This window comes from Chamaea fasciata, unplaced genomic scaffold (genome assembly GCF_029207755.1).
Source record: "Chamaea fasciata isolate MVZ Bird 193981 ecotype frontalis unplaced genomic scaffold, bChaFas1.0.hap1 SCAF_2, whole genome shotgun sequence".
Classification (NCBI taxonomy): domain Eukaryota; kingdom Metazoa; phylum Chordata; class Aves; order Passeriformes; family Sylviidae; genus Chamaea; species Chamaea fasciata.
Window position 1 is genome coordinate 45356672 of NW_027094087.1, and position 26816 is coordinate 45383487.

General features: G+C 40.4%; 2 protein-coding genes across 4 annotated transcripts in view; both read right to left on the reverse strand.

The window, feature by feature from the left end:
- Positions 1-17796, reverse strand: part of MIPEP (mitochondrial intermediate peptidase) — a 67253-nt gene extending 49457 nt beyond the window's left edge. For all 3 annotated transcript variants that reach the window (XM_066175882.1, XM_066175881.1, XM_066175883.1), the window contains exons 1-10: positions 17604-17796; positions 14422-14595; positions 12487-12575; positions 11668-11754; positions 10636-10699; positions 8760-8942; positions 6026-6182; positions 5562-5610; positions 4864-4924; positions 4166-4218 (exon numbers count right to left, since the gene is read on the reverse strand). In XM_066175882.1, coding sequence (XP_066031979.1) covers positions 4166-4218; positions 4864-4924; positions 5562-5610; positions 6026-6182; positions 8760-8942; positions 10636-10699; positions 11668-11754; positions 12487-12575; positions 14422-14595; positions 17604-17777 — 1091 coding nt within the window. In that variant the 5' untranslated portion in view covers positions 17778-17796. The remainder of the gene's footprint in view (positions 1-4165; positions 4219-4863; positions 4925-5561; positions 5611-6025; positions 6183-8759; positions 8943-10635; positions 10700-11667; positions 11755-12486; positions 12576-14421; positions 14596-17603) is intronic.
- Positions 17797-19050: 1254 nt separating this feature from the next.
- Positions 19051-24667, reverse strand: LOC136285922 (complement C1q and tumor necrosis factor-related protein 9A-like). Its single transcript, XM_066177433.1, has 4 exons — positions 24578-24667; positions 22853-23044; positions 21045-21107; positions 19051-20117 (listed from the first exon to the last, which is right to left on the reverse strand). Exons 2-4 carry the CDS (start codon positions 23016-23018, stop codon positions 19312-19314), a joined length of 1035 nt encoding a protein of 344 aa, XP_066033530.1. The 5' UTR covers positions 23019-23044; positions 24578-24667; the 3' UTR covers positions 19051-19311.
- Between the last annotated feature and the right edge of the window lie 2149 nt (positions 24668-26816).

The following is a 26816-nucleotide window of genomic DNA, read 5'->3' on the forward strand; positions in this document are numbered from 1 at the left end:
AAACCCAAAGTGGTGCCTACCCTCCTCCAAGGCCAGCACTGATGTACAGTTCCAACAAGAAATGAGGTGATTTATTCCTAATTTCTGCGAAGATGACACCCCAAGATCCAAAATGCCTGCAGTTGTCATAATGGCTTCTCTTTCCTACACGTCAGGACACTAACTTATTTTCGCATTGATCTGTCATCCTCAAGGCTGCTCTTACTTTCTTCTGCAACCCCAAAGGAAGGGATTAGCACAGAGTCAGTACTCTGCAAGCACATCCCAGCTTCAAGGTGAAAAATATCTGGGACATTTTGGCAAAAATCCTAACAGTGAATTATAGCCAGTGAAGTCCACCCAGCCTGGCAAGAATCACAGGTTAAAGAAGCAGGAGTCAACACCGGGAGTCAAATACACAAAGTTCACTGCTGACAGTTCTCAAGAACAGTTCTGCACCTCTGTCAGAAGTGATTAAGCACAGCCAATCTCACCTTCAAGGCAAATGGCTGACCTCAAAAAGTCTCTCACAGCGTTTTGGGGTGATTTTCTGTTGTGTTTTTTTCTCTGACCCGGAAGGAGTCAGCAGGACTACCACATCTTTGCAAGATCAGGGCCTTGAGAATTACAGCTGCACTTACTGAGAAGTAATGCAATTTAATTAATACTTGGGTACTTGTCTCCATTAAAACACAACATTATTATTTTTATAATATACATGTTAGACATCTTCTTACTTGTTAGATGCTGAAGCATGTTCTAGCATTCACTGGTTTATTACCCTTAGCTTGCCAAAATCCTTGAGGTTCTCCTAATTACTCTATCTTCTTTTAAGATAGTACTACCATGAATTTCAGACTTTTGTCTCCTGTTTCTCTTAAAAGTACATTTATACCGACATATATTTTCCCAGCCTCTTAAACTATAGCTACAAAAACATTACACTGTCTTAAATGTAGGTTTAAAGACAGAGAGGCTACTTAACATAGTCTGGGGAAAAAAAGAAAAAAAGAAAAAAAAAGAAAGAAAGAAAAAAAAAGTAAAATATCCTGTTCCCATCAATGGGAGGCTTACACTTTTGAAGTAGAATCAAGTTTCCAGGGAAAAGACTTGGTGAAAGCTGACAGAAACAAAATTGTTGTGGCCGGGGTTAGACGGAACAACCGCAACTGTGTGGCTTGAATCTGGAGCGCCTCCTGCTGTTCAGTGACAGAACAGCAGCAACGATCGGTAACGCCGCGGAAAGCAGAGACAAAAACCAACCCGATTCGACAGCAAATAGCAACAAAATTCCACAGTCCAAACGCATGAGGGCATCCTGCCTCCTTCAGAAGTAAATATCTAGCTCTAAAAACTAGTTATTAGAAATCCAGTGAAGGATTTGTTTCCTTAATCTTGCTACAGTAAAGATTAAATGTATATTTAGAAGATAAAATAGATAAATACATTTAAAATACACAATGTGCTGCAAACACAAAATAGAGACATTAAAAATATATCATGAGTTGCAGCGCCATTTGAGATGTAGCTGGTCAAAATCTGGAGGACTAAAGAGGAACGGTTGAATAGGCCAAACTAAGAAACAGCATTTTCCAGCAGACATACCGTCCCATCTAATATTTCTTGCACCCCCTAGTGCTGAGTTACTTAAGAAGTAAATCCCCATAGTCTCTTTCTTTATACCTACATTTGTAAAGATAATCTGCATCTTATGTACCTGTCAATACCTAGGAAGCAATGGGTCTGTACTTCAGCTGGAGCCACAGTGACAACAGGAGTCCAAAAGGAATACCCAAAAGCACACATTTGCTTCCCTTTCAACAAAAATGTTTTACTAAGCAGAACAAGAAATTCCTAATACAAAAATCCACCATGCAAACTACTACAGAGTCCTAAAACATGAGCGACAAATACATAAGCCATGCTCTGTGCACAGAACTACTACAAATGCAACCATGACACTTCTGTTGAAGACTTAAAGCTAAAAGTAAACTCGTTCCAAAAGAAAGAAATCCTTTGAGAACAAAAAACATGATAGACTGAATAAAGAACAAGAGAAATGCATGACACTTATAAGTGCATCTTGTTTGAAAACATATTTTGTGATTCCAAGATGAAAAAACGCAAAATAAAATAGACAGAAGTAAAAAATAAATTATTTATTGAACTTAAAAATAAAATAAAAAAACAGTTTTTTTTTTTAAAGCATTCAATCATTTTCCCATGGGAAGAAAACAATCAACCAAACAAGGAAAACAATATCACTTTTCCTCAGATGAATAATTTAATGCTACAAGATAACTGGCTCAGTTAGGAAGAGAGTAACAACAAATAGCCAAAAGTCAAACTCCAGCCAAGCACGATTGTGTGTCTGGCATGACAGACACAGTTCTCACCTTCCACTTACAAAAGTGCTGAACTGAACATACCATAAGGTCCACAGGGCACTCAAGAAGAGATGTGGTCAAACAAGGTAAGTACAAATACAAGACAAAGGATAGGAGATTCCCATTTGGGTAACAGGGCATTTAGGGCACAGGCAGGACAAGGTATATTCCCATCCTCTGGTTGTTGTATGAATACTCTGACTCCTGCCTAGTTTCACTCATAAAGCACAGTCCTTGACACTATGCAGGGGAGAAGCGAATTTTACCTTTCAGAGCTGATTACCCAGTATCCAGTACCCTGTTAAACATCCACAACATGAGCAGAATAAATGTAAAGCCTTGTCCAGTCAGTTAGGTTAAACATTTTTTCCAAAGACACACAATTATCCAGAAAACACAACAGTGAAAGATCTACACTCCCGTGTTAAAGCAAGGCAGCTCTGCACACAATGGAAAGGAAAACTACTTCTCCCCCAGCCCTGTAGATTCTTATGTACCTACCAGAGACAAAGTGTCCTGCCCAAGCTGGAGGGAGAAATACATTGGGCCCCAATCCTGCACTGTAATCAGGGAGGCCCTACATAGATTCAGGAGACTCCTCACACTGATCCAAATTCCAGAGTTGGTGCCTGAATACAAAAAATAGCAAAGATACACTGCCAGTGTCTAGGGCTGTTTTACCTGCAGGTCTCCCTTCACAAAGCCACCATGCAACTCCTGAAGTAACTTAATTGGGTCTCTTACAAAGCCTCTCAAGGAAAGGAAACATTTTTCTTTCTAATGCCAAAAAGAGGAGAATAATCTACTTGTGATCATCAGCAACTCAATTATGAGATGGTTAGCTGCACAAGGAGATCTAAGAAGAACAGTAAGACCAAGGACAATCAGCATCAGAAGACACTCCTCTAAGAGAAGTAACAAACACGGTGCTTTCTACACCTAATGCTCTAACCCTCATTGCACACACCAATTCTGAAAACAACCAGGCCAGCTGCTGGCAATCCTTTCATGCCATGTCTCTACTACCATAGCTTTCTGATCCAGAGTAAACTACTATTTTAATCAGATAAATCCAGTCTGCTTGTTTAAAAACCAAAAAACTGTAAATCTGCAGTGAAGGAAGATTTTTTTTCTTAAACCCCCTTATGAGAGCAGCACAACTTTTAATTCTCTTTTCCAACAGAAACCTAAAAGGTCACTGCTGCTGATCTAATAAAGGCAACGTGCAGGGCTTGCATCTTTCGGAGCTGACATCTCATTATGTGCAAAGGCCCTGTGCACTATTTAAGTCTGTGTGAAGGATTTATTTCCCAGTCTTTACAAGAGAGGTAAGAATGAATACTATGCATAAGCGGTGAAGATTTACTGAAGAAGTTGCTATTTCACTTCTGCAGAAGAGGAGGAAGCTGTACATTTGGTAAGAAGCACAATGAAGTCAAAACATGAAGAGGAGTTGAACTGTATTCAGTGTTCAAAATTTATTTTTAAACAGTACTACAGCCCAGCTAAGAACTAAAAGCAAAACAAGAGTAAAGATCTTCTATCCCTTCTGAAATTGCTTCATCCTCTTATCTTTGAAGAGGGCCAATACTTCCCTGCAAAACAACTCAGGAGCCAAAGACTTCTCCAGGCATTCCAGCAGTAACTAAAAGTGTTACAAAACTCCCACCAGATAATATTTATTTTTTCATACTGAGGTACATCTTCAAAGAAAGAAATCCTGTTTGAATTGAGTACTTTCTTTGTCCTTATTGCGAGGACACTCATTTACATTACAATCAGGAACATAAGAAGCTTACCTCTCAGCACGAAGGACTCCACTGTAGTAGGGGTGATCCCATGGCATCAGCATCTGAAAGAGAACTCCAGCTTATAATTACAATAATGGACAACAAGTGAACCCTAAAGGAAAAGCTTTGTTTCACTGGAGTATTTTTGCAGTTTCAGCAAGTCACAGAATTTTAAAACGTGATGGGCAACAGTTAGGGCTCAAACCAAAAATAGCATCATATACCATAACCTGAAAACCTGCTTAACATTTCTTGAAGATTGGCTTTCGTATTCAGTTATATGATAGGACTTCATACCAGATTTCAAGAAATGCTCACAGTTCAAATAAAAATATAAACCTAGATATGTAAAGCATTAAGAGACATTCAATGTAGTATACAAACTGGACTTCCATCTAATCTAAAGTATAGCCTTTATTTTTCAAATTAGTCAAATAATTCAAAGCAAAGTGATATTCCCTTTCACTGCTTTATGTTTAGGTTATCTCAGTACCACTTTGTATAAACCAACAGCCCTCTCATACTCAATATTTGGTTTTAATACAGCAAGTAAGTAGCCAAAAAGCATTTGAAGCTAGAAGAGAGAATGTTTCTAATCGTACTACATCTTGTACACTAAAGTAGAAGTAACTGTAGAACATGATTATCTCATACTATATTTTGCAAAAGAAACAAAACAGACAATCACATACGAAAATGTAACTTACTGAATTGTGGGGGTTGAGCTTCATTTTCATCTTTGTCATCATTTCAAAGTCTTTTTGAGTTCTGAAAAATATTTTAATGATGAAAATATTATTGAAAGATTTTTGAGCAGTGAAACATAGTACATGATAATATTCCATCCTAATAAAATGTCCATCATCTGAGATTTATAGTAATATATAAAATGACTATATAAAATGGCAGGCCCACATATAACAACAGGAAAACCTTTTCATTCTGCTTCAGCTATTCAAGTACTTTCAAATTCAGTCCCTCTTCCTGGGGTTGAACAGCTCCAAACATTTTCATTCTTACAATACACCCCATTTATACCCAGTGATGAACCTGTTTTGTGCTGTGTGGAGATCAGGATGGCAAGAGGGAAAAACAGTGAAAACTGTTTATAGATGCAAACTATCTGAAGTTGTGCATATGGCAAGAAGACCAGAAGAGGTGTTCTACACTTCAACTTGGTCTTCTTGTTTGCTGTTCACTGCATTTCTTGCATTCAGTCTGTGTTCTCTGATCACAGACACAGAATTTATTCTAAGCAAATAGCCTTCCCTAAAAATTTTGGGGAAGTCGTGGTTTTTATTTCATCAGAGCACATAATAAGCAGCACTAACTTATTAGTGCACAAGTCCCCCTGTTCTTGAAATAAAGAGTATGGTTAAAAAAAACCTTAGTGAAAAAGACATACCTTTTAGACAACTGCTCAGAAAGCTTCTCCAGAAATTGTCTTACTGTCTCTAAAAAGAAGGAAAAAATATTAGAATTATTTTTCCCTGAAGGATGTTAAATTTACATGAGAATATCCCAAACAAAAATTCCTTTAGGTTTTTAAACTAACTACTCCATTGACTTTGAAACACTGACATTATTTCAAGAGCATTTAGTACTACATTAACTTTGTTACATGCTGAGATAATGACACATTCAAAAACGAAGGAGTGAGCATCAATTCTGGACCAAAACACCAGATCCTCCTCAGTGAGTACTGCTATTTACAGTGAGCGCTGAGAATGGCACACAGCAAAATGTAACCACAATGAAACACTTCACTGGAAGAAGGACGTGTAAACTTAGCTAAAGAAACCAACAACCTTTGACCTCGTATGTCATACATCTGATTTCTCAACATGTCCTTCCATACATGCCTCTTACCTGGAGTTTTGGCCATTGTTCCCTGAAGAGCCCTGTGGGCAAAGGTGTCGTAGCCAACCAGCTGTGCCAGGCTGTTTCGGCTCGCAAGCAATTCCTCCAACCGAGCCAACTGCTGAGTGTTGGAGTGGAGAAAAATCTTGTAAGCAGCTTCTCGCACCTAATACAAGAAAAAAAAAAAGAAAAAGCCACATTGCTAGAGTAATTTTTAACAGAAACAAGTGACGAAATTGAAGATCTGGCATTATAGCCCCATTTAACTGATATTGGTGGGAAAAGGCCAAAAGCCTTTTAACAACAGTAATTACAAACTGCCTGACAATTGCAGCTCTCTTACCCATTAAAACTGGTATGAGGAAATACAATGAGACAACCTAACAGATCCAGACTGCCAAAAAGGGTCCTGTTGTCTACTCCTGTCAAGAGTCTCTCATCAACTCCCTCTTTCTGCCAATATCTGTGCTTTTCAGACCACTCTGTGGGCTGTCTAAACTCATTTAAAGTCCTGAAAATAAACTCAAATTGTTCTCTGCATATCAGTGAAGTTTGCTTATGGAAGCACCTGACAAGAAAACGAGACAGGGTCAGGGAAAAGAGAGGAAGAGAAAAGCCTTATTTCTTCTCTATTAGAAAACTATTAGCCTGTACATCTGCCCAAAACTTTCTCCTTTTCTCCTATTTTTAGTTTTGGTCTTTTCATAACTCTAAAAAAAACCCCACCCACCTGGAGACTCATAAAATTTGATAAAATGCTTTTATTTTTCACAAACTAATCACAAATAATTTTATTTCCTACACATGGAATAAGCTCAAGAAATACAACTTATACTTGCCGTCATCTGAACTAAGCTTCTCTCTACATAGTAGAAGAGAAGAAAGAACCCCGGAGTGTTTTAATATGCTCCTGATCCTAGAATTTCATCTGAAAGTCTAGGGAACCACTGCTACATACTTTTAAATTCATAACTCTAAATCTTTTTTAAAAAAACAACATGAACAATAACTAAAGTAAGATTTTCTTTTTCAGCATAATTTAGGTGCATGGGACTTCATGAGGTCTCTAATCCCACCTCCTGCACAAGGCAGAGACAGCTGTGAGCTAAAACCAAGTCACACAAAGCCTGTTCAATTCTGCACCTGAAACCCTGCACATATGGGAGACAGCATGACCTCACTATTTCACTGTTTGGGTATCATCAGCAGGAAAAACTTCTCCAACTGGCATTTCTCATCTCAGCTTGAGCCTTTTGACACTTGTTCTCCTGTCATGCACCGTGCTGAAGAGCCTGGCTCTCTTTTCTCCACTCCATCCTTGTAAGTACTGGCAGGGTGCTGCCAGGGTCCCCTCAAACCACCTCTGCTACAGGGTGAACAAGCCCAAATCCCTCTGCCCTCCCTCACAGTGCAAGCACTTGAGTTGCTGCCCATCTTGGTGGCCTCTGCTGAAGACACTCCTGAAGAGTGGGGCTAGAATCTCTTCCCTCAGTCTCTGAGGGAAGTCCAGATGATGTTGGCCCCTTTTGCTGCCAGGGTCACTGCTGGCTCATGCTCAGCTTGCTGCTCACCAACACTGTGGGTCTTTGCCACAAATCAGACTCAACCAGGCAGTGCCAGCCTGTCCTATAACCAGGAATCCTCTACTTCCAGGTGAATGATTTTGCTCTTGTCCTCTCTGAATTACGTAAGACTGCCACTGAACCATTATTCCAGCTTTTAGGCCACTCTGAATGTCAGCCTTGACCTTCAAGTGTACCGATTGTTCCTCCCTATTTGCTCTCTCCTGCAAATCTGGTAGGCAAGCCTTCTGTCACTTCCTCTACGTCACTGATAAAGGTGTAAATCAGGGAACCCAGGACAGACGCCTGCAAGAGCTCTTCCATTACCAATCTTCCTGTAGGGTGCATTTCAACCACTACTCTCTGAGACTGATCATGAAATCAGTTTTTTTACCTATCTGGTTGCCCACCAATCCAAACTGTAATCTCCTACCCTGGACTAAAGTGACTGATGAACACTGAGGCAAAAGAAAGTGATGAGCATCTCAGCCTTATATATCTGCTGCCACTGTCACCCACCTTACTCAGCACTGAGTCCATGTTTTCCTTGCTCAGGCTCTTAGTACCAATGCAGCAGTAATTGCTCTCATTGCTTTTGATGTCTCTTCCAAGTCACAACTGCAGTTGAGCTTTGACCTTTCCAACACCACCCCCTACACATGCAGGCAATGTGTCTGCATTCCTCCCCTGGATCTTGTACCTTCTCCCACTCCACATACGCTATCTCTTGGAGATGAAGCTCTGTTAAGAGGTGTCAGCTTGTCAAGCCTGGTTCCTGATACAACTGCTTGGCTTTTTAAGGATCAGGCTGCATTAACACTGAGCATCTCAATACTCTCACACACTTGGAGGATGCTGCCTTCAAGGAACTACCTGCTTTCTTGAGCTCCTCTGCCCTTCAGAATTGCATTTCCTGGGATCCCACCTCTGAATAAACTGAAGTGTGCTTGCCTAAAATCCCGTATCTGCCATTCTTCTGCCTGCAGCTTTCAGGATCTGCACAGCCATTATTTCATGCCTGCTGCTATCAAATATGCCATTATCACATTCTATGAAAGTTTTTCATTATTAGTAGTAACAGCATAACCACAAACCACAGGCATTTGCCTCACTAACAAGTCAAATAACTGATATGCAGTTCTGGTATAGAGGATGCCAAAGTAAAGTCAGGGAATACAAACCAGATCATCAGGACAATCAGCATGCAGACCAGCCACTTGTAAGTAATTGCCTTCGGCTGTAAAATTATACCGAATATGCTCTGGCAGGACATGTTTGTCAATCTTGTTGGGAATGTGAGTTCCTATCAGAAATTCATTACATAAATCCAAAATTCTGACGTTGAGGTCGACTGCCTTTTTACGCTGTAAGAAAAATAAAGCACAGAATAACATCTTCAGGCACAGTACAAGCAGAACTCGACGTTTTTAAACCTTAGAAGACTTTCAAAAATGAAGCAGAAAATACAACACTTAAAATTATACCTACAAAGTCAACAAAGTCATAATGCAGGGCAAGTCAACAAGATCAGATGCTCATAAAGCATTGAAATTTCAAAGGAAATGCCCATGTTTCTGCAGTAAGAAAATGTACAGTGGAGTTTGAGCAGAATTTAAGTAAGTTTTGCTACCTTGTAACTGATTGCTATGTAAAACACTGAATAAAAAAAAGAAGCATCTTTGAGAGAAATATCCGAAAATATATATATAGAATTAAATTTCTCTTTTTCCTGTTTGTATTGTGTTGTTTTCTGGAGATCATAAAATATTTATAGAATTTCAATCCTTCTCTTAGGAGTTTGTGATTTAGAGTTTTATCACCATCATTACAGCATTACACACATTTAATCATGCGAGATTTGCTTCAGTGAACATGCTCACATTAGCAGAGTATGGTCTCTATTGTCTGTGTGTTCATAGCTCAAAAAAACAAAGGCTGAGGGTACAGATACAACGTAATTTGTAAAGTCCAAAGAATGACATAACATGATCTCCGTCCTCCCATTCCCACCCTTTCTCTTGAAAATATATCTTTTGAGTTTCCTTTCAAAAAGCAGAAGTCCTCTGTAGCAGAAGTAATCTTCAACTTACAACAGGGAAGGATTTCTAAAGTCTTAAATAAGAATTGAAAAGAAACACTGAGCAGCAACCAAGAAAAGTGGGATAGGCAGGGAAGGAAGAGGAAAACCTGCAAAAATAAGTGAAATTGTAACTGAAAAGAGGTGAAGCACCATAGAACCAATACTCAAATCAGACATAAACCCCAGAGCTGAAATTTCAGGGTTGTTCTTTGGACAAACTAACTGTAAAAACATATTCTAGAACCATTTTCTGGGTCACAAAACACCATCAAAACCATGATCTTTAGAATAACTCTGTAGCATAAATCTGGTAGAAGAGCTTTTGTATAGATCTTTTTGGAGGGGATGACTCCAATGAACAAGGAATTAAGTTTATACAATGACATGAACTATGAACAGACAGAGGATCCATACCACAAAGTATGGTGTAAGCTGCTGGGTTTGGAAAACCCATCACTAACTACTGCGAAAGTACGTAAAGGCTCCAAGACAGATAATCAGACAATGCCCAGATACTCAGTTTTGAACAAGATTTACAACTTCTGGTTATGTGAGCACGCCAGGAGTGCCTGAACACAGACCTGATCCCTTCTAACACATTCCACTTGATTAACCTGTCATCAAAGGTGCACGGAGTGCTGCTTTTCCGTCTCTGTAAGTATGTTGTTCTGATAGTTGAGTAGCTATTTTAAATATCTGATGCAGACAGCCAAGAAAGAAAATAGGATTCCAGGACTTGCTTTTAACTCCTCAGAATGAAAGGAATGATGAGGACCAAACTAGGAAGAACAACCAACCATCTAAAAACTATCTTTAGAAGTGATTTAAAACAGACAAAATTCATCACTTCTAAGGCGACAAAATTCCACACAGGACAAACTGACTCAGAATCACATGATTTCACGTCCCACATATTTCATTATCTGGTCTTTTTTAGACAGACAAATTTCTGTTCATACATTGTAGCCAGAAATTACCTTTTCTTCATCCAAATGAATGCCACTGATCTCAAAATCAAACATAAAAAGTTCTGCCACTCGCCTAAAAATACAGTAAATCCCTGTTAAAATAGCCTCATTTGATAGCAAGCATCATTCTTTAACAGATTCTGCCTTTAGTAGTTATTTATGTTTCATGTCTTTCACAGAGAATAATGCCATAGTTATATGCATGTTTTTATTAGGGACAAAGATTTCCTATGTTTTAGGTCCTTAACAATTTACTCAGTGAGAAACAATTTGTCCTTTGTTCTTAGATTAGTCATCTGCTTTGAAAATATCCTTCAAAATAATTCCAGTACCTTAATCTAGACGTTCAACCAGTATGTGCAAATTACCATTTTAATTTCCTTTCACAGCATATTTATCCTAACATCAGAAAAACACCTTTCCAAATCTAACATCCTTGATCATGGTGAAAGAAAGAAGAAGGAAATAACTTATACATTAAGCTTGTCTAACCATGTCAGTGAATAAATAATTCACAACCGTAACTGCATAAACAGTGAATAAAACCTATTACAGCAATCATAAAGTAACCTTTCAATAAATATACTGCTAATCTGATTTTGAAAAATATAAATAAACTTCTATAAAGTGAAATCAAGTTATATAGTCTGCTCTCTAATTTTATTCCTAAAAACATTGATATATACACCACAGTACAGTACATAATTTTAATCAAAAGAATATTATTGAAGAAACTCTTAAGTTTTCATTTTTTTGTTCTTGCAAGATCTCAGTAATACAGGATAAATATATCTTGTGCTCCACAGTCACAGACACTCTCCAACATTACACAACCACAAACTTCCTAATTCCTGTGTAAGTAATTTGGTAGTGACTAATAAATTAATAATGGAGATGTGGTTGGTTTTCCAAAAGCTGCATTTAGTAATTCAAGAAAACACAAAATATAGGTACAATAAGGAACAATATATATCATCTAAGAATTTAACCCTACAAGATTCTATTTATTATCTATAAAGATCTATAAGCATTAATAAGTACCTGGTTTCTGGATCTAAGGAACTCATTACAGTTTCATCAGCTAGCAGACGTCTCAGACTCTGACACAGTTCAACATCTGTATTTAACCTGAAAAGATACAGAGTAAAAGAATCATGCATTAGCAACACACTAATATTTCAGTTTCTTGGCATTACTCATGCAAAGGCAGTATTCAACGAAACAACATTCAAACCCAAGGACTGTATTTTCAAAATGCTTGCGGGTTCACAACCACAGTTAAAAAGTTGAAAATTTCTGTACAGACCACGTGTGGACAAACCAGCATGGAAACAGGTCTTGTGCATCTGACAGAAAAATACTTTTGGACAGTATTTTGTGGCAATATGAGCAAGTCTAACACTGACTGCTTATTTTTTTATGAACAAAGATAATCATGGTGAGAGCATAAAGGTGAGAGAACAGTTTTCTAATCCTTACTTTGAAAGGACTCCCATAAAGGAAAACCTGTGCTCAAGTTTGCCACCAGATAAATGTGCTGCTGACCGCCACTGGGACAGACTAAGAGCTTACCATGCCCGGAACATTTCCACACACCAAGCACTGTCCCCATGCAGAGAACACTGTGTCAACTGGATTCGCTGGCATGTTATCCCGCACTCCCAGGTGGGATACAGTGGGCAACGAAACACATGCACACAATAGTTTATGCGCCTCTCAAGATAATACGTGAATAATTTCAGAAGACTGACACTGTTCCCAGGCACAAATATTTCGGATGATTGCTGTGTTCATAGATGATCATACAGTAATTTTTAAAACTGCATATGGAAATTAAAAGAAAAAAAAAAAAAAACATACTTCTCTACCACGGTACCAATGTTCCTGCAAGCTTCTTCAGCAGCCTCTCTGAATGCAAAGTCAGGGTGAGCAACTTTTACAAAATCAGCCTAACACAACAGAAGAGGAAAACAGTGAGGCAAAAAAGACAAATTAAAAAAAGACAAAGAAAAATTATTTTTAAAAAATTTAAAAAAAAATATAAATAAATTGCATTCAAGCAGTTCCACTTATATGAACATTTATTTCTACCATTCTATGCAATCATTTTGTAGAATTTGCCTTTTTGGTCTAAAACATAAAGCTGATTGGAAAACTTTGCTGACAATTATTAAACCACACAGTGCCTGTGTCTTTACAATAAACATCATTAATTCACACACTTCTTAAAACATTTTAAGTAGTGTGTAACTTAAGAGTTCTTAACACAGAACTACTCCAACATATTTAAATGTTATTAAACAAGATTTTTAAAACTAAATTTTCTAGTAAAGAAGAAAGTACACCACCAAATGTGGGTATTTCCTAACAGGAAGAAATACTGATTTTTTTTGTAAATCTCCAAATACTTCAGGGAGTTCATAAGGCTAGAAGGGGCTGGGGAGCTAGGGGCTTCCAGGACTGCTGACATTTATTTAGGGCAGTTTTAGCATAGAAATGAGAGACTTAAAAGATCAGGAACATATTTAAAGTCTAAGAATATACTCAAGACATTAAGCACAATTTTACAGAAAGTACATGCAACATGCTGACAGTCTAAAGTATGATTGCAGTTTGATTGAAAAGGCACCCTTAAAAATGTTACACACTTAAAATTTTTACTTCTTAATATTCCTTTATTTAAATCCTGTAAAATACTGACAGAAAAGGTGCTGAATGACAGATATCAAAATTCCTAACAACAGAAAACAATCACAAAATAACTTCCAGACAGTTCGGCAAGCTGTGCATCGGTGAACATAAAATGCCTGAATATAGCACAAAGAAGATAATTTTAACTCAGGAAACTGATACGAAACTATGGCCATTGAATTCTGACATTAATGTTTTACTTAGGTATTGATTGATTAAGCAGAATTAGGCATAGTCTATACAAAACATAAGAATTAGTGACTCGACAGAGCTTGTAAGTATTTTCAGAAGGAAAAGGTGCCTGGCACAAAAGATGTCTTAAATCTACAGAAGAATAAGAAACAAGATTCAAGAACCAAAAACACAGAGACATTCAAGTGTGAAAACCCAAGTGACCTCAAAAAACTCACTGACCTATTCACTAAGAACTGATTTCAGTATGAAGGTTGCTTCTGCTTCCTTCAACCAAAGAATGATGCTTTGATAAGATATATACCTCAGGAAAACTTCCAGAGAGCAGTATGAAATGCTCTACTAAACTTAAAATTTTGTGATGCAAAGTATCAGACCAAGTACTCTAAATCTGTGGACCACAAAAACTACAATCTAAGAAATTCCTGCCCTTTCTTGTGTTAATAAAAAAGTGATACTGTTGAGTTTCATCTGCTGCTTTTACTCTCAAAGTTCTTTATGGACCTTCACCTATAAATAATCATAACTTAAAACACGTGTATTGCCACTCCAACTTTAACTCTGAAATCAAATCCCTCTTTTCCACAATATAAGTGATGCTGGAGAGCTTATGTATTAATATTGCAGCTGAAACACAAGTATGATTTCACTGTTGTTTTTCTTGTTGTGGCTTCTATATTATTCTTGCATCTGTCTTAAAAATAACTGGACTGTTTGACAGGATTTGTACTTAGCTATCATTTGCTAAAAGCCTTTGTAATTCACTTTCAATCAATTTCATTTTCTGTCTTAACATAAAACTTCACGGAGCTGGATCTGCTATTTACTTCAGTGCAGAAAATCATAAAATGGACCATGGTATAAGCTCAGCCAGTTTAAAAGAATTGATGTAAAAATAAGAAAGTAACGTACCAAGTCTGCTACTCTGCACAGGCTATCTGAAAGCTGATCAAAGATCATCACAGTCTCTGGCCCAGGGGGTGTTGAACATGCCTTCTGGACGAGCTGCTCTGAATCTTGCAATGCTTTGTCCTGTGCTTCTTGAAATCCTTCTGGACAGCTCAGTTCTGGAACACCAAACAGACCCTGCAGTGCAGAACACAATGAAAAACACGTCACTATTGCCCTCCTTGATTTCTGCACCTTTGTCTCAAGACTGAATTATCACCACAGAATTTTACCAAAGTGACCCTAGCTAGCATATTGTAACACTTCACTGGCCAGCAGCACCAGATAACAAGAGATTGCAGACAATTGGGCAGTTGTCTCAGGCTCACTAAATGAGCCCCCAATACTGGAAGCAGACCTCAAAGAAATAATCAACAACCAGTGAAAATGTTTGTGGAATGAACAGTTTTATTCCTGAAGTTCCTGTCAAGCCTGGCTCTGTCCCACAGGGCAAGGTAAACACATTTGTGCAGGGTAAATGCAGATGGCATTTATGTTTTACATTTGTGGAAGAGACTTAGGTTCTACCACTGATCAAACAAAATTCCTAATGCTAGCATATAGAGAAATTCCACAGTGCAGACCTACAACAATAAAAAGATTTCAAAGAATCACAGAATCCCCTGAGTTGGAAGTGATGCCTAAAGATTTTCAGGTTTTATGTATTCTTCATGTATTTGTAGCTTTGTAGACTGTTAAAACATAGTTGTAACTTCTAGTACTTTTCCAGCTCCCTTTCTCACAGCAAACAAACTTCTACTGAAGCATTCTTGAAACTCTGTTTAGTCTCGCCTCTTAGTTTAGCAAGGACACTTTATTTTGCACCATGTAGCAGAGACACAGTAAAATGTAGAGTTAGAAGACTGGGGGCAGGGCGAGAAGGCTCCAATGGGGTTGAACCCAGAGGGAAAATTATGTAACCCAACTGCTCTTCTAATTGGACAATATTTGATAGGCATACTAATTGACTAACCTTATAGAAACTGTAGCACTATTGGATCATGTGTACATATCACCATGTTGTGCATCTTGAAGGCTTTCAATTAAAGATTTGCTTTTATATTATCATTTTAAAACTGGTTGGAAAAGGTTTTTGTTTTATTTAACATGACAGAAGTGACCCACAAGGACCACTGAAGTCCAGTTCCTGGCCCTACACAGCAACCTCCCCAAGAGTCACACCATGTGCCTGAGAGCACCATCCAAATACTTCCTGAACTTTGCCAGTCTTGGTGCTGCGATCACTTCCCTGGGGAGCCTGTTCCAGTGCCCAACCACCCCCTGGGTGAAAAACCTTATCCTAGTAACTCCTTGATTTCATTTAAGTTAAAGCAACATCTCTTTAAGCAATACACTCCCTTTGCAACTGCCCAAGTACAACACGAGCATCTCATCACCCCCCGAACCAGCACTGAACAGTGAAAGCTACGTGATTTCACACAACATCTATCCCTTCCCAAATTCAACCTCAGTATATAAAAATCACAATCTGGATTTTCCAATCTGCAGTCCACTCAGTTTATAACCCACTTTCTGCAAACTCTTTGTATTGCAGCAGTCAGCTGCAGGTTTGCCTATAGCTTGCTAGTATTTACCCAAATGAAACAAAAAGCTACAAATTGACAGGTCATCTGTACAAGTATATATTGTGAAGCAAAAGCAACCCTTCAAGTACACATCTGGAACATTTTGGGTCGCTTTTTCCTATTTTCTTGCTGTCACTGTTTCTAAAAGCACCTCCTGTTTTTTACTAAAGAAAGAAAACTTTTCCTCACACTTCCCATGTTTTAATTAATTATTTGGAAACGGGAACTGGACTGAAGTGAACACTGAAGAAGGTATTTTTATATCTATACATGCGTGCACACAAATATAAATATACTTGTATCACAGCACTCTTGAATAATGTTTGCTGTGTAAGACACTCGAGACTGCCCCTTCACTCAGATCCTCAGCCAGAGGATGCAGTGTCCTCCAACACCCCTGGGAGCTCCAGCTCTTCCTGCTGCCCTACATCATCACCACTTCCCAAGTGAGCTCTTCCTGCACATGCAGTGCTCCGTGACCAGGATGTATCACTTCTTAAGAGATAAATTAGCCATGGAACTCCTCTTACATATGATATCAAGTTCAACATAAAAATTTTAAAATTACAAAAAAAAAAAACAAAAAAAAATGAAGCCTGATGCAGTTCTCTCTGCTCTTTAATGGCATGGGCTGCATGGCTGAAACATTTTTGTCTTCGCTTGGTCTCAGCATTTACATGCTACCTGGCACAGCCTCTTTGTGAGCCTGAAATACACACCTCTATTCCAAAAGAGCTGTGAGTTAAGTGAATCATCTGGAACCCATTCCCTAGACCAGCCAAATGGCCAATATTTAACTGGATCATTTCCTGAAGACTTACAGCAGTGTGCTTGCAGAGGCATGAGAACCTGAAGAAAGGTTTCCCAAGCAAGTGCCAGATTGTAAACCGAGGTTCGATTTGTCCTCTCTAAAACCCAAAGTTCAACAGCTCCACCAGGCTGGGCACCATGGCAGGAACAGCTGAGTCAGCAGGCAAACACCTGGATTTTACCGCTTCACCTCTTGTGTATGCACTGTGCCATCTTACCCTCTCCGGGAGCCTGTAGATTCCCTGGACACACATTAACAAACGTCCCCGACTCACCCTAGAAAGTTACGCATCAGAAAACCCAAGTGTCAATAAATTAGCGAACAAACCCTTTTTTGGCCACAGGTAAAAAACAAGAAGAATAACGCCCAAGCAAGGGGACGCGAGCAGCGTGGCTGCTCCTTAAGCACTGGCACGGGAACGACGGCACAGCCAGGGCAGGGCGGGCAGGGAAGGGCTAATGGAAGGGGTAACCTCACTTCATGGACATATGGGCACCACCCGGGCTCAAAGCGTTCCCACGCACAAGGCCATCACTGGCAAACGCTTCTGTGTCCAAAAGCCACAACGTTTGGGTTTGCTACAACTAAAATAAACTCTTATTTTAAAAAAAAATACACACAAGAGAAAAATTATCCCCCCAAAAAATCCCCTTGAAACGGTTCAGACAAGCAGAGCAAAGCACGAGGCTGGCAGCAGCCGGGGCCGCCTCCTGCCGCAGCAGGCCCGGCCCTCCCCTCCCGCCGCTCACCGTGTCCCTGCCCGCCGCGCCGCCGCGCAGCGGCTGCTGCTGCTGCTTCGCATCGAAGGCGGTGCCCACGGGGCACCAGCTGGTGCTGACGGCCCGGCCGCCCTGCCCCGCCGCCCGGCCCCGCAGCGCCCGGCCCAGCGCCGCGGGCAGCGCCCGCCGGCAGCCGCCCAGCATGGCGAGCGCAGCGCGGCGGAGCGGGCCCGGCTCGGCCGCGACCTCCGCGCGTCCGCGCCGAGGGGAGGAGCGGCAGCAGGAGGCGGAGCGAGGCGGAGCGAGGCGGAGCGAGGCGGAGCGAGGCGGAGCGAGGCGGAGCTCCGGGCTCCCACCGCCCCGCAGGCCGTCGGGCGCCTCTGCCCTGGGCTCCCGGCGCTGCCTCGGCGTGCCTCGCTTCCCGGTCACCAGCGCCCGATGCGGCCGCGCCGGGGCCTCTGCTGGCTGATAGCTGGCCTACTCCTTCTCCAGCTGAACCTGGGGCCCTCTTAAAGCGTTTGTTCGGTCTAGATGTTCCTGTGATACAAACTTGTAGCGTGTGGCTTACGGGGAAAAAACTTCGTCTAGCTGAAAAATAGCCCGTTCCTCCGCCGGAGTGCCCATGTATCTCCCTCGCTGTCACTTGAGAAGTGCAGCTGTCCCTCCTGAATTAACCCACCGAGCCCTTTCCTTCTGGGCTCTGTGATCCACACTCGGGGTTCAGCTACTGCTGGGACATGTCCACATTCCCCTGGCACCCTGGGGTGCTGTGGGAAGCCAGGCTTTGTGCTCCCAACACTGCATTGGCACTGAATTTCATGATGCTGACCCATCTCCATTGGCATCTCGACTTTATTCTCTTCTAAGAGAAGTGAATGAGACTTCCCAACGTTTCTTTTTAATAATTTTTGAGTTTTAGAAGAAAGAGGGGGAGTTGGGAGTGGGGAAGAAAAAGAAATGGGAGTGGGGAAGAAAATCTGGGGGAAAAATGAGAGATGTTTTATGGCACAGGAAATACCTCTTGATCAGTTCTTTGGCATGTCTGCTTCAGTGTTGATTAAATATTATCTTTAATCTGGGAGAATTTGTTCTGTAATTCTGAAGTACAGCAGCTTTATCCTGTAGTTTTGCACTGGCCTTGAATACCTGCCCTCATGAGAGAATCCACATGGCACTTCCTCCTATCGCTCCATTTTGCTCAGTTTCAGACCTGTGACTACACAGAGAGCAAAGAACCATGTTTAAAAGCTGTAAATGAAACAGTGAAACTTGCTTGTGCCACACAGCAAGCAGTTTCTGTGGAGGTATTAAACTACACTAATTTCAAGCTTACAAATTATTTTAAAGTGGCTGGGTGCAAACTAACCGAGTTTCAAGTCCATCTACACATGCCACATTGGAAGACATAAACCGGCTTGGAAATAACTGTTGCTTCTTGTTTATACAAGATGTCCCACACTACATAATTCTAGAACATTTGTCTTTTATTTCATCTCTCTTTGCTTTAAATATTTTTCTTCAGAACTGGGGTGCACACCCCTGTGAATGCCTACAGTAAGTCGCCAAACCACTAATGTGTTAAGCCCAGCACTGTAGATTCTGAAGACTTGTCCTCTCTTGCGCAGAAGCTGTTCCTGAAACCATCCACTTTCTGTTGAATCCAGCAGGAATTGTCGAGCAGATAACAACAGGGAGGGCTGAAGGGCGCAGGCATGCAGCATGCAGGGATAACGCGGAGTTACAGGGTGGGCGGCAGCAGTGGCTCCAGCGGGTCAGCGGTGCTGAACAGGAGGAACCCAGAGAAGGTGGTATCGTCATCGCCATCTGCAAACAGCCCGTTGTAAGCCTCTCCTTGGTGGGCCTGCAGCCACACCTCGTCTCCTCCCTGCAGCTCCAGGATGGTGGCTCCCGAGGCCTGGTCCTCCCCGCTCTGGTACCTGTCCGCTGTGTGCAGCATCTTGATGCCGTTCTTAACGAGAGCTACCCGCACATTCCTTGAGTAGACGGTGATGTGGTAGGTGAAATAGTAAACACCGGGGTGTTTGCAGGTGAACTTGCCCGTAGCTGAGTTGAAGTCGTTCAGACTGTTGTACAGCACCTTGTCAAACCTGATCGGGCGATTCGGAGGGGGAAACTTGGTGTTGGCTGTAAGGCCGACACTGAAAGCACTCCTTGGCAGGACTCCTGGGGCACCTACGTTCCCCTTGTCTCCTCTGTCTCCTTTCAAGCCTCTTTCCCCCTGAACTCCTGGATTACCCTGTGGCCCTATAGCTCCAACATTACCTTTAGGACCTGGATTACCAATCGGGCCAATCGGCCCTGGGAAACCAACTCTTCCAGGATGACCAATTTCACCCTTTGTCCCTTTTGGACCTATAGGTCCAATGTCTCCTTTTAACCCCTTTTGTCCTTGCAGTCCCAGCTCTCCCTTCTGACCTTTGTAACCCACTGATCCTATAAATCCTTTTGGTCCCAGTTTCCCAGGTGGTCCTCTTTCTCCTTTATCTCCTTTGTTCCCCTTCTCTTCAACAGTCCCATTGGTTCCTAAAGGAAAACAAACAAAAAAAAAAACCCAAATAATAAAACCAAAACAAAACAACTCCACAACTTTCTTCTGATCCTCCATTAGAAGGCTCAAACTGAGTTGCATCATGAGGTGATACATGTGCAGGTGTGCGTCTCCACTGTGCATGCTGTGCTCACTGTACACACAATTTCTCATACATTTAAGTTCAGGATAAGCATAATATCTGAAGAGCCTGTTATTTTGTTAGAAAACAGGTACTCTGGCTGGCAGCAGCAAAAATAAGCTCAAAGAAAGGAAGGTTGTCTTTGGGCTGATGATAACACTGACAGCTCATATCATCTCGTACAAAAGCAGCATCTGTCCACACTTTTTTACAGCCTTTGGTGTATAAAATGGGTGAGAAGGTTCGCCATTTAATCAGAGGAAGAGGAAGGGTTTTTTTTTACAACACCCTGAACTTGCTTGCCACATATTTCTATAATATCTACATGACGTTTCTATAATTTCTACATTTAATTTCTACTTTTCTTGGGTTAAGTAGATTGCTACTGCAGCACAGCCAAAGGCTTTTTGTCCTGGTTATTTGTCGCCCTGTGCTTTATTTATCCTTCAGCCATCATGGATCTGAAGATCAAAGCCTTCAAAACTGCTCTGGTTACTGCACAAGGTTTTGAAGGTGAAGATCTCTTGATGTGAAAGGTGCTTTAGCTGTTGATAGACAAAAGCCCCCATAAAGAACATATGCTCAATCCATCAGGAAAAGAAGCTGATCAATTCTGTTCAACAGCCTTTGGCTTCTCCTGTTAGGAATAATGCTGTTTGTACAGTTTGCTGTTTTCAATTTAGAAATGAGAGAATTTAAAATTGATGAGATTGTATGATGAGTTCACAAACACAAGGGCAGCAGTTCATAGCCAAATATTAAATTGAAACATTTCTCTGACCTTGTTCACCTTTCTCTCCATTGACACCGTCTTTTCCTGGACTGCCAGGAATTCCTGGTTTGCCTAGTACAGAAATAAAAACACAGATTTTCATTAAACAAATTACCAGAAAATTTGGGAAGAGTTCTTCTTTAATCCTTCCTCTTCAAGCCTGGCCAAACAGTAATGTAAAGCATACCCTTATTTCTGACTTTTAGTGTCTGCCACTGCTGGCGCTTTTATCTTATGGAGAGATTGACAAAGAACAGAGAACCTCTACTTGAGGATGGTGCTTTTGGGATGCAGAATGAATCCTTGGCATAAAGAGGTGAGTTATTGAGACATGTACAGTGTGAAAACTTCTCTTGTTGCCTCCATCCATGGAAGTTGAGCAAAAAGAATTGCTGAGGCAGGAAGCCTAGCAGTATCCTAAACCAGGACAAAGGCATTCACACTCTTGATGCCTGTATCTAGCATGACATGGACTTTCCCCTGCTCTACAGAGAGCAATTATAGAAGTTTTTTTTGTAGTACAGAGGTAGTACAGAAGACCAAGAGGCCCGTGATCAAATAACTGGATACATCCTGAGTGCAGCAACAGAAGAAAAATAGAGTTGGCAGTTTGGTTGTAATCACACTCCAGGAGTAGTTCTCCAGCCATATGGACCAGAGAACAGTTCTTTAGCAGTTTCCTGAACAATGGGTGCATCCCAGCATCTGCTGAAATTTCATTGACTTGGTAAAGAACAATATGACTTCTCATGTATTAAACTACAAAGAAGTATCTACACAGAGTATAAAGAATGGTGGCATTCACCACACTTTGTTCCAACAAAGAATAGTCAGCACAGTCATCATAACAGATGAACTTAGGAAAAAAGTTTGGGAGTTTATCAGAATCCAATGGTATCGTGATAACTCAGTGGTGTGCAGGAAGGGCCTTCAGAAAATAAATGAAAATAAGAAAGCTTTAGGTTTTCTATTTTTCAGACCTTTCTGGAACCCTGCATACAGAAAAAAAAAGGGCAGTTAAATGTATGTCCCTATTAAGATGCTTGTGGAAATCTTTGGGTTTTTTCTATATTTTAACAGGTGATGAAGTGTTATATGTCCACATGCCTGCAGATTCATCACGTTGTGCCACCCTGGCCTTGATATTCCAGCATGGATACAAGGGCCGTCATTAACCTAAGGCTTAAGGTATTATGGAAGTGATTAGCTTTAGGATGCTGAGATTATCTCTGGCTTTGATATCTCACACAAATCTCCATTATAGCCTGCTGGCTATAATAAATCCTACACTGTTGTTCAATAGTCTCCATTTCTGAACTTACTCTAGTGACTCTTGAGTTACAGCAAGTAGGCACACTCAGAATAAGTCCTACAAATGTATAATTTAGATAAGAAAGAGGAATCTTCTGCATCACTGCATACTTCCTACTACACCAAACAAGGTATCAGTTGTTGCTTTTTTTGTTTAGTGGGCTTGAAGCTCTTTGCAGAAATATAGTTTCTATCTCAGAGAAGTAGGAGTAGGTTTGCAGGCTTTGAAATTTTCAAGTAGACTTGAAAATATTCCCATGATAGAAGGTAGAACTGTTTTTCTTTTTTATACCATGAACCTGACATCTCCATAGTAAATTCTGTCTTGCTTTCATTATTAAGCCTTTCTTTATATTTCCTTCTTCAAACAGGTAAACGATAAATGTCTGAAATGTTTTCTGAAGGCAAGGCAGAATAATCCCATTCATGCAGAGTAACTACAGACAAATTTGGAAGTGAATGGCCTTGCATTTGATATATTAAATGATTCACTCTTAATGTAGTACCTGTATCTCCCTTGTCTCCTTTTGACCCGTCACGTCCATCACGACCAGGTATTCCATTGTGCCCAGGATTGCCAGGGATGCCAGGATACCCCTGGGTGCAGACGTCCTGGTTTTGTGTTTCTCCTGTGCTGACTACAATAGCCAGCAGTACAATCCAGCTTTTCATTCTTTAGATAGGTTATGAGACTTTGGCTGAAATGTTTAAGAAGAAAAAGTACATCTGCCTATGTCTACATTAGAAAGGAACGCATGGTGGTGGAGGGAGGAAAATAAGGAAATGGATTTTCACCATGTCTATTCTTTAATTTATAAATCTCTATTTAGCATTAATTATAGTCCTGGAAACTACCAAGTGCTATTTTAAATAATTATTTAGTGGAGATATCACTCATAGCATCATTCTACATTTAAAATATTAGCTTTACACAATTTTCCATCCACATTTCTCCCTGTACCTATTTGTGACTGCACAGTTGTACCTTTCATCTCCCAGGAAATGGTGCCATGGGAGGTGAGCTAAGGCAATTCAACCCCCTCATTCAGCACAAAGCAATCACTTTTTAAATTTTTTTTAAATTATTATTATACACTCAAATTAGTCCCCTAACGGGTTAATAAGTGGAGTGACCTCAGAGGAGGGGTTAGAGATGGAGCAGTGTGAGATGAGGGCAAAGGTATGAGGGATCAAATAAAAGTTTTTTGGCAAAAACAAGTCTTTAGCTGGGTGCTCCCAATTCATGTAACTTTGCTACTGAAAGTCCAGCTTATCTTTTGACTAGAGAGTCCCTCCTATATAATGTCTTTTAATAAAGGCCCATTTAAATACATTAAGACTTAATCCTGGACACAGCTGGTTTAATTTGGTGTAAGAGCAATTATTGGGAAGAGATTAGACTGAGGAATAAAAAGCAAATAGCAACAAAATTAATACCTGTTTGATTTGGAATTAATATCCATAAATGTCTAATGCACAGAAGTATCAGCTATATAGGTTAAGTATTTAAACAGGTTGAAGTGATGGTATGAGTAAATTTTACACAATTGGCTTTGGAATTAGTTCTTTTATTAATGAAGAATAGGATCAGTATTTCTTTTGCAATATTAACTAGCATTAACTAAAAAATGATGTCTTTAATCTCTTCCCCACAATTTCTCACTCTCATGAAACAATGCACACAAGTACCATGTAGAGAGACACCAGTATGTCCTCAATAAGAGTAATTACACCCTTAACCTAATTTGTAGAGTAAGACTTTAGCTTTGAGACATGTTCCTTAATATTTTTATTCTGTGTTCAGAAAAGTTCTCCATTTTGTAACCATTATTAGAAATGATTTATGGTGTCTTTGCCAATGGATTTACTCCGAGATGTTTGATCACCAACCAGAAAAATCCCACTCTGTCTGCTGCTGCTGGTTGGCACAAAAGAAAGATGAAAATAGATAAAGCATTTGCTCCTTCTGAGGTATATAAATATTTGCTGCCTTAGTCAAGGGACTCCAGAAGAGTGCAAAAGGAAGAAGTGCTCCATATGATGCTGTTAGGATATGATGCATCCCACGGAGAAGTCTGACAGTCCTCGTCCACTTAGAGAGAACCCCATTCCCAGTTGTCTAGGGAAGCGTTTCTTGCCTGAAGAATAGACAGTGTGGTCCCCATACATGCATTCCTCTCCACAACCTGACATCAGTATCATCATCACATATATAGGACCTTTGTTCTTACCTCGTTCACTTGGTACCTGCGGTGTTCTTGGCCATCTTTAAACAGAGTGTAAAAGCTTCATGTAAAGGAATGCACACTCCAAGATGTGCCTTGAGGACAAGCACTTGTTTGGTCACTAAGTTCTCAAAGGTCAGTGATTTAATTTTGAGAGCTGTTCAATAATTAAAACAGAGGTTTAAAGTGAAATCTTGTTATTTATTCCAATATTAAGTTGAAGTGCTCCGTACTTTGCCTTTTACCACTGTTACATGAAAGAAAAAATGTTAAAATGGATCAATAAGGCTTTCATTTCCCTGTTCCTTTGTACAAATACATCACACAAATGTTAGTTTCTGACAGCTTGGTTGATTTGTTCGATGGAAGGTGTGTCACACTATGATTGTGCTGCTAAAATATGTAATGAAGTTCATTTCTGAATCAGGTAATTCACAATGGATTTAGGGACAAAGACTATGAAAATTAAAACTAAAAAGGCTGAGAATGGGGCATTACAATTATTAGATTATGGAAAAGAGGTAACAAGGTTGAATTGAAGTAAATAATAGAATTACAAAGTTTTTCATGTGTAGTTAGCAGGCTCTCTATCTAACTGTTTAAGCAACTGTCAAAGCTATTGTGCTACTAAATTATATAATATTGGTAAATAATTTGAAAAAGCCATAACTCAATTCTTAACTGTCTTCTTGAAACTACTGAAACTGCTGCTTAAGGCCTAGTGGAAGTCAAGTGAGCTTATCATCAACTCCCTAAACACTGATCATCAACAGTGAAGGATAAAACCAAAAGTAACAGGAGTTAATGTGTTACAGGAAGTGGCCTTAATTCACCCTTGATGGTTCGAGTGACTGCAAACAGTGTCCGAGGGCGTCACCACACTGCAAAGGTGTGACACGTGTGCTCTGTTCATATCAATGTTCCTCAGCACCGCAGAGAGACGAAGTTTTCCGTAAGATCTTCACCACCACCCTGTGGCGACACCAAAATATTGCAAGAGTTGAGTTCCCCTGCATGAACCTGGGACGTCGTGTCCACACCGCGCTCCGAGGAAAAGGGAGGACCATGCGCAGCAATTCGCTGCTCTACTTGAATGAACTTCTGTAGCCAAATTAACATATTAGATACGCTGAGAAGAAACGGGAGCCACAATGAGCAATCCTTTTCTCTTTACCCATTAAGCATCATCTGAAACTTTCTAAGCCTGTTAAGCCTCAGCCTCCTTTCTCACTTAAAAGTTTGGGTCATTAAAAAACAGCCCATCCTGCCAGTTAGGAATAACGTCATTCATTAGTTACCTATACCTTGATGGACCCTGCAGTTAGTCTGGTTTGATGCATTTTTAACAGACAACCAATAGAAGTGCTGTAGAAATAGCCTTAAAGACAAAAGTTTCCTTCAGCTGCTTTTTATTGTCTTGTCTCATCAGCCAATAGTGATTTTAAAATAATTACATGGAAGCAAGAGTTCGTCATTTGTTCTTAAAAAACACTGTATCTGAAAGGCAGGAGATGGAGGGGGTTTTAGGTTGATTGCTGTGTTAATTCTCTTTGTTAGGAGATGAATATGACAGCAATGACCATGATGGTCAGATATACCTGACCTTATTAGCAAAGCAGTTTCTAGACCCTTTTTCAGTAAGTCAGTATCTCTAAAGTCTGGATGTGCTTCTAGGAAGGGGCCGTGGTGCACCTGGGGCTCCTCCTTTCCTCTTGAGCAGTTTTAGCTTTCCTGAAAAAAAAAAAAATCCCTAGGAGCAACAGCTGATAAATCCTACATCACCTTGTGTTTGGAGAGAAACTCAGCAGTGGTACTCCTTCCTCTGCTGACCTCTGCCTTCTCAGATCTGCCCTTCTGAACTTCACTAACACGACTTCAGTGACGTGGACGGACACCTTCCAACCTCTGCTTGTCCACAGAGCAGTTTGGCTGCCATTGCAGGTGAATGCTTAAAACATTAAAATCGCTCAGATAAATGCTGTCCAGGTGTCAATCACACACACACCCACATCCCCCCCACACACCCCCAGATGCACAACAGAATGTAATGTAGGATGTAATGGTGTAATGTAAACAGAGGGAAGGTGTGATGGATGCAGGTCACTTATCTGGTGCAACCTGCTGTAGGTGCCAGCAGAGACATTTGGGGATGCCACATGGGGTGCTACAAAGGAGGTGTAGGTGTAAACACATGTACATACACACACACACACACACACACACACACACACACACGTCTGTTTTT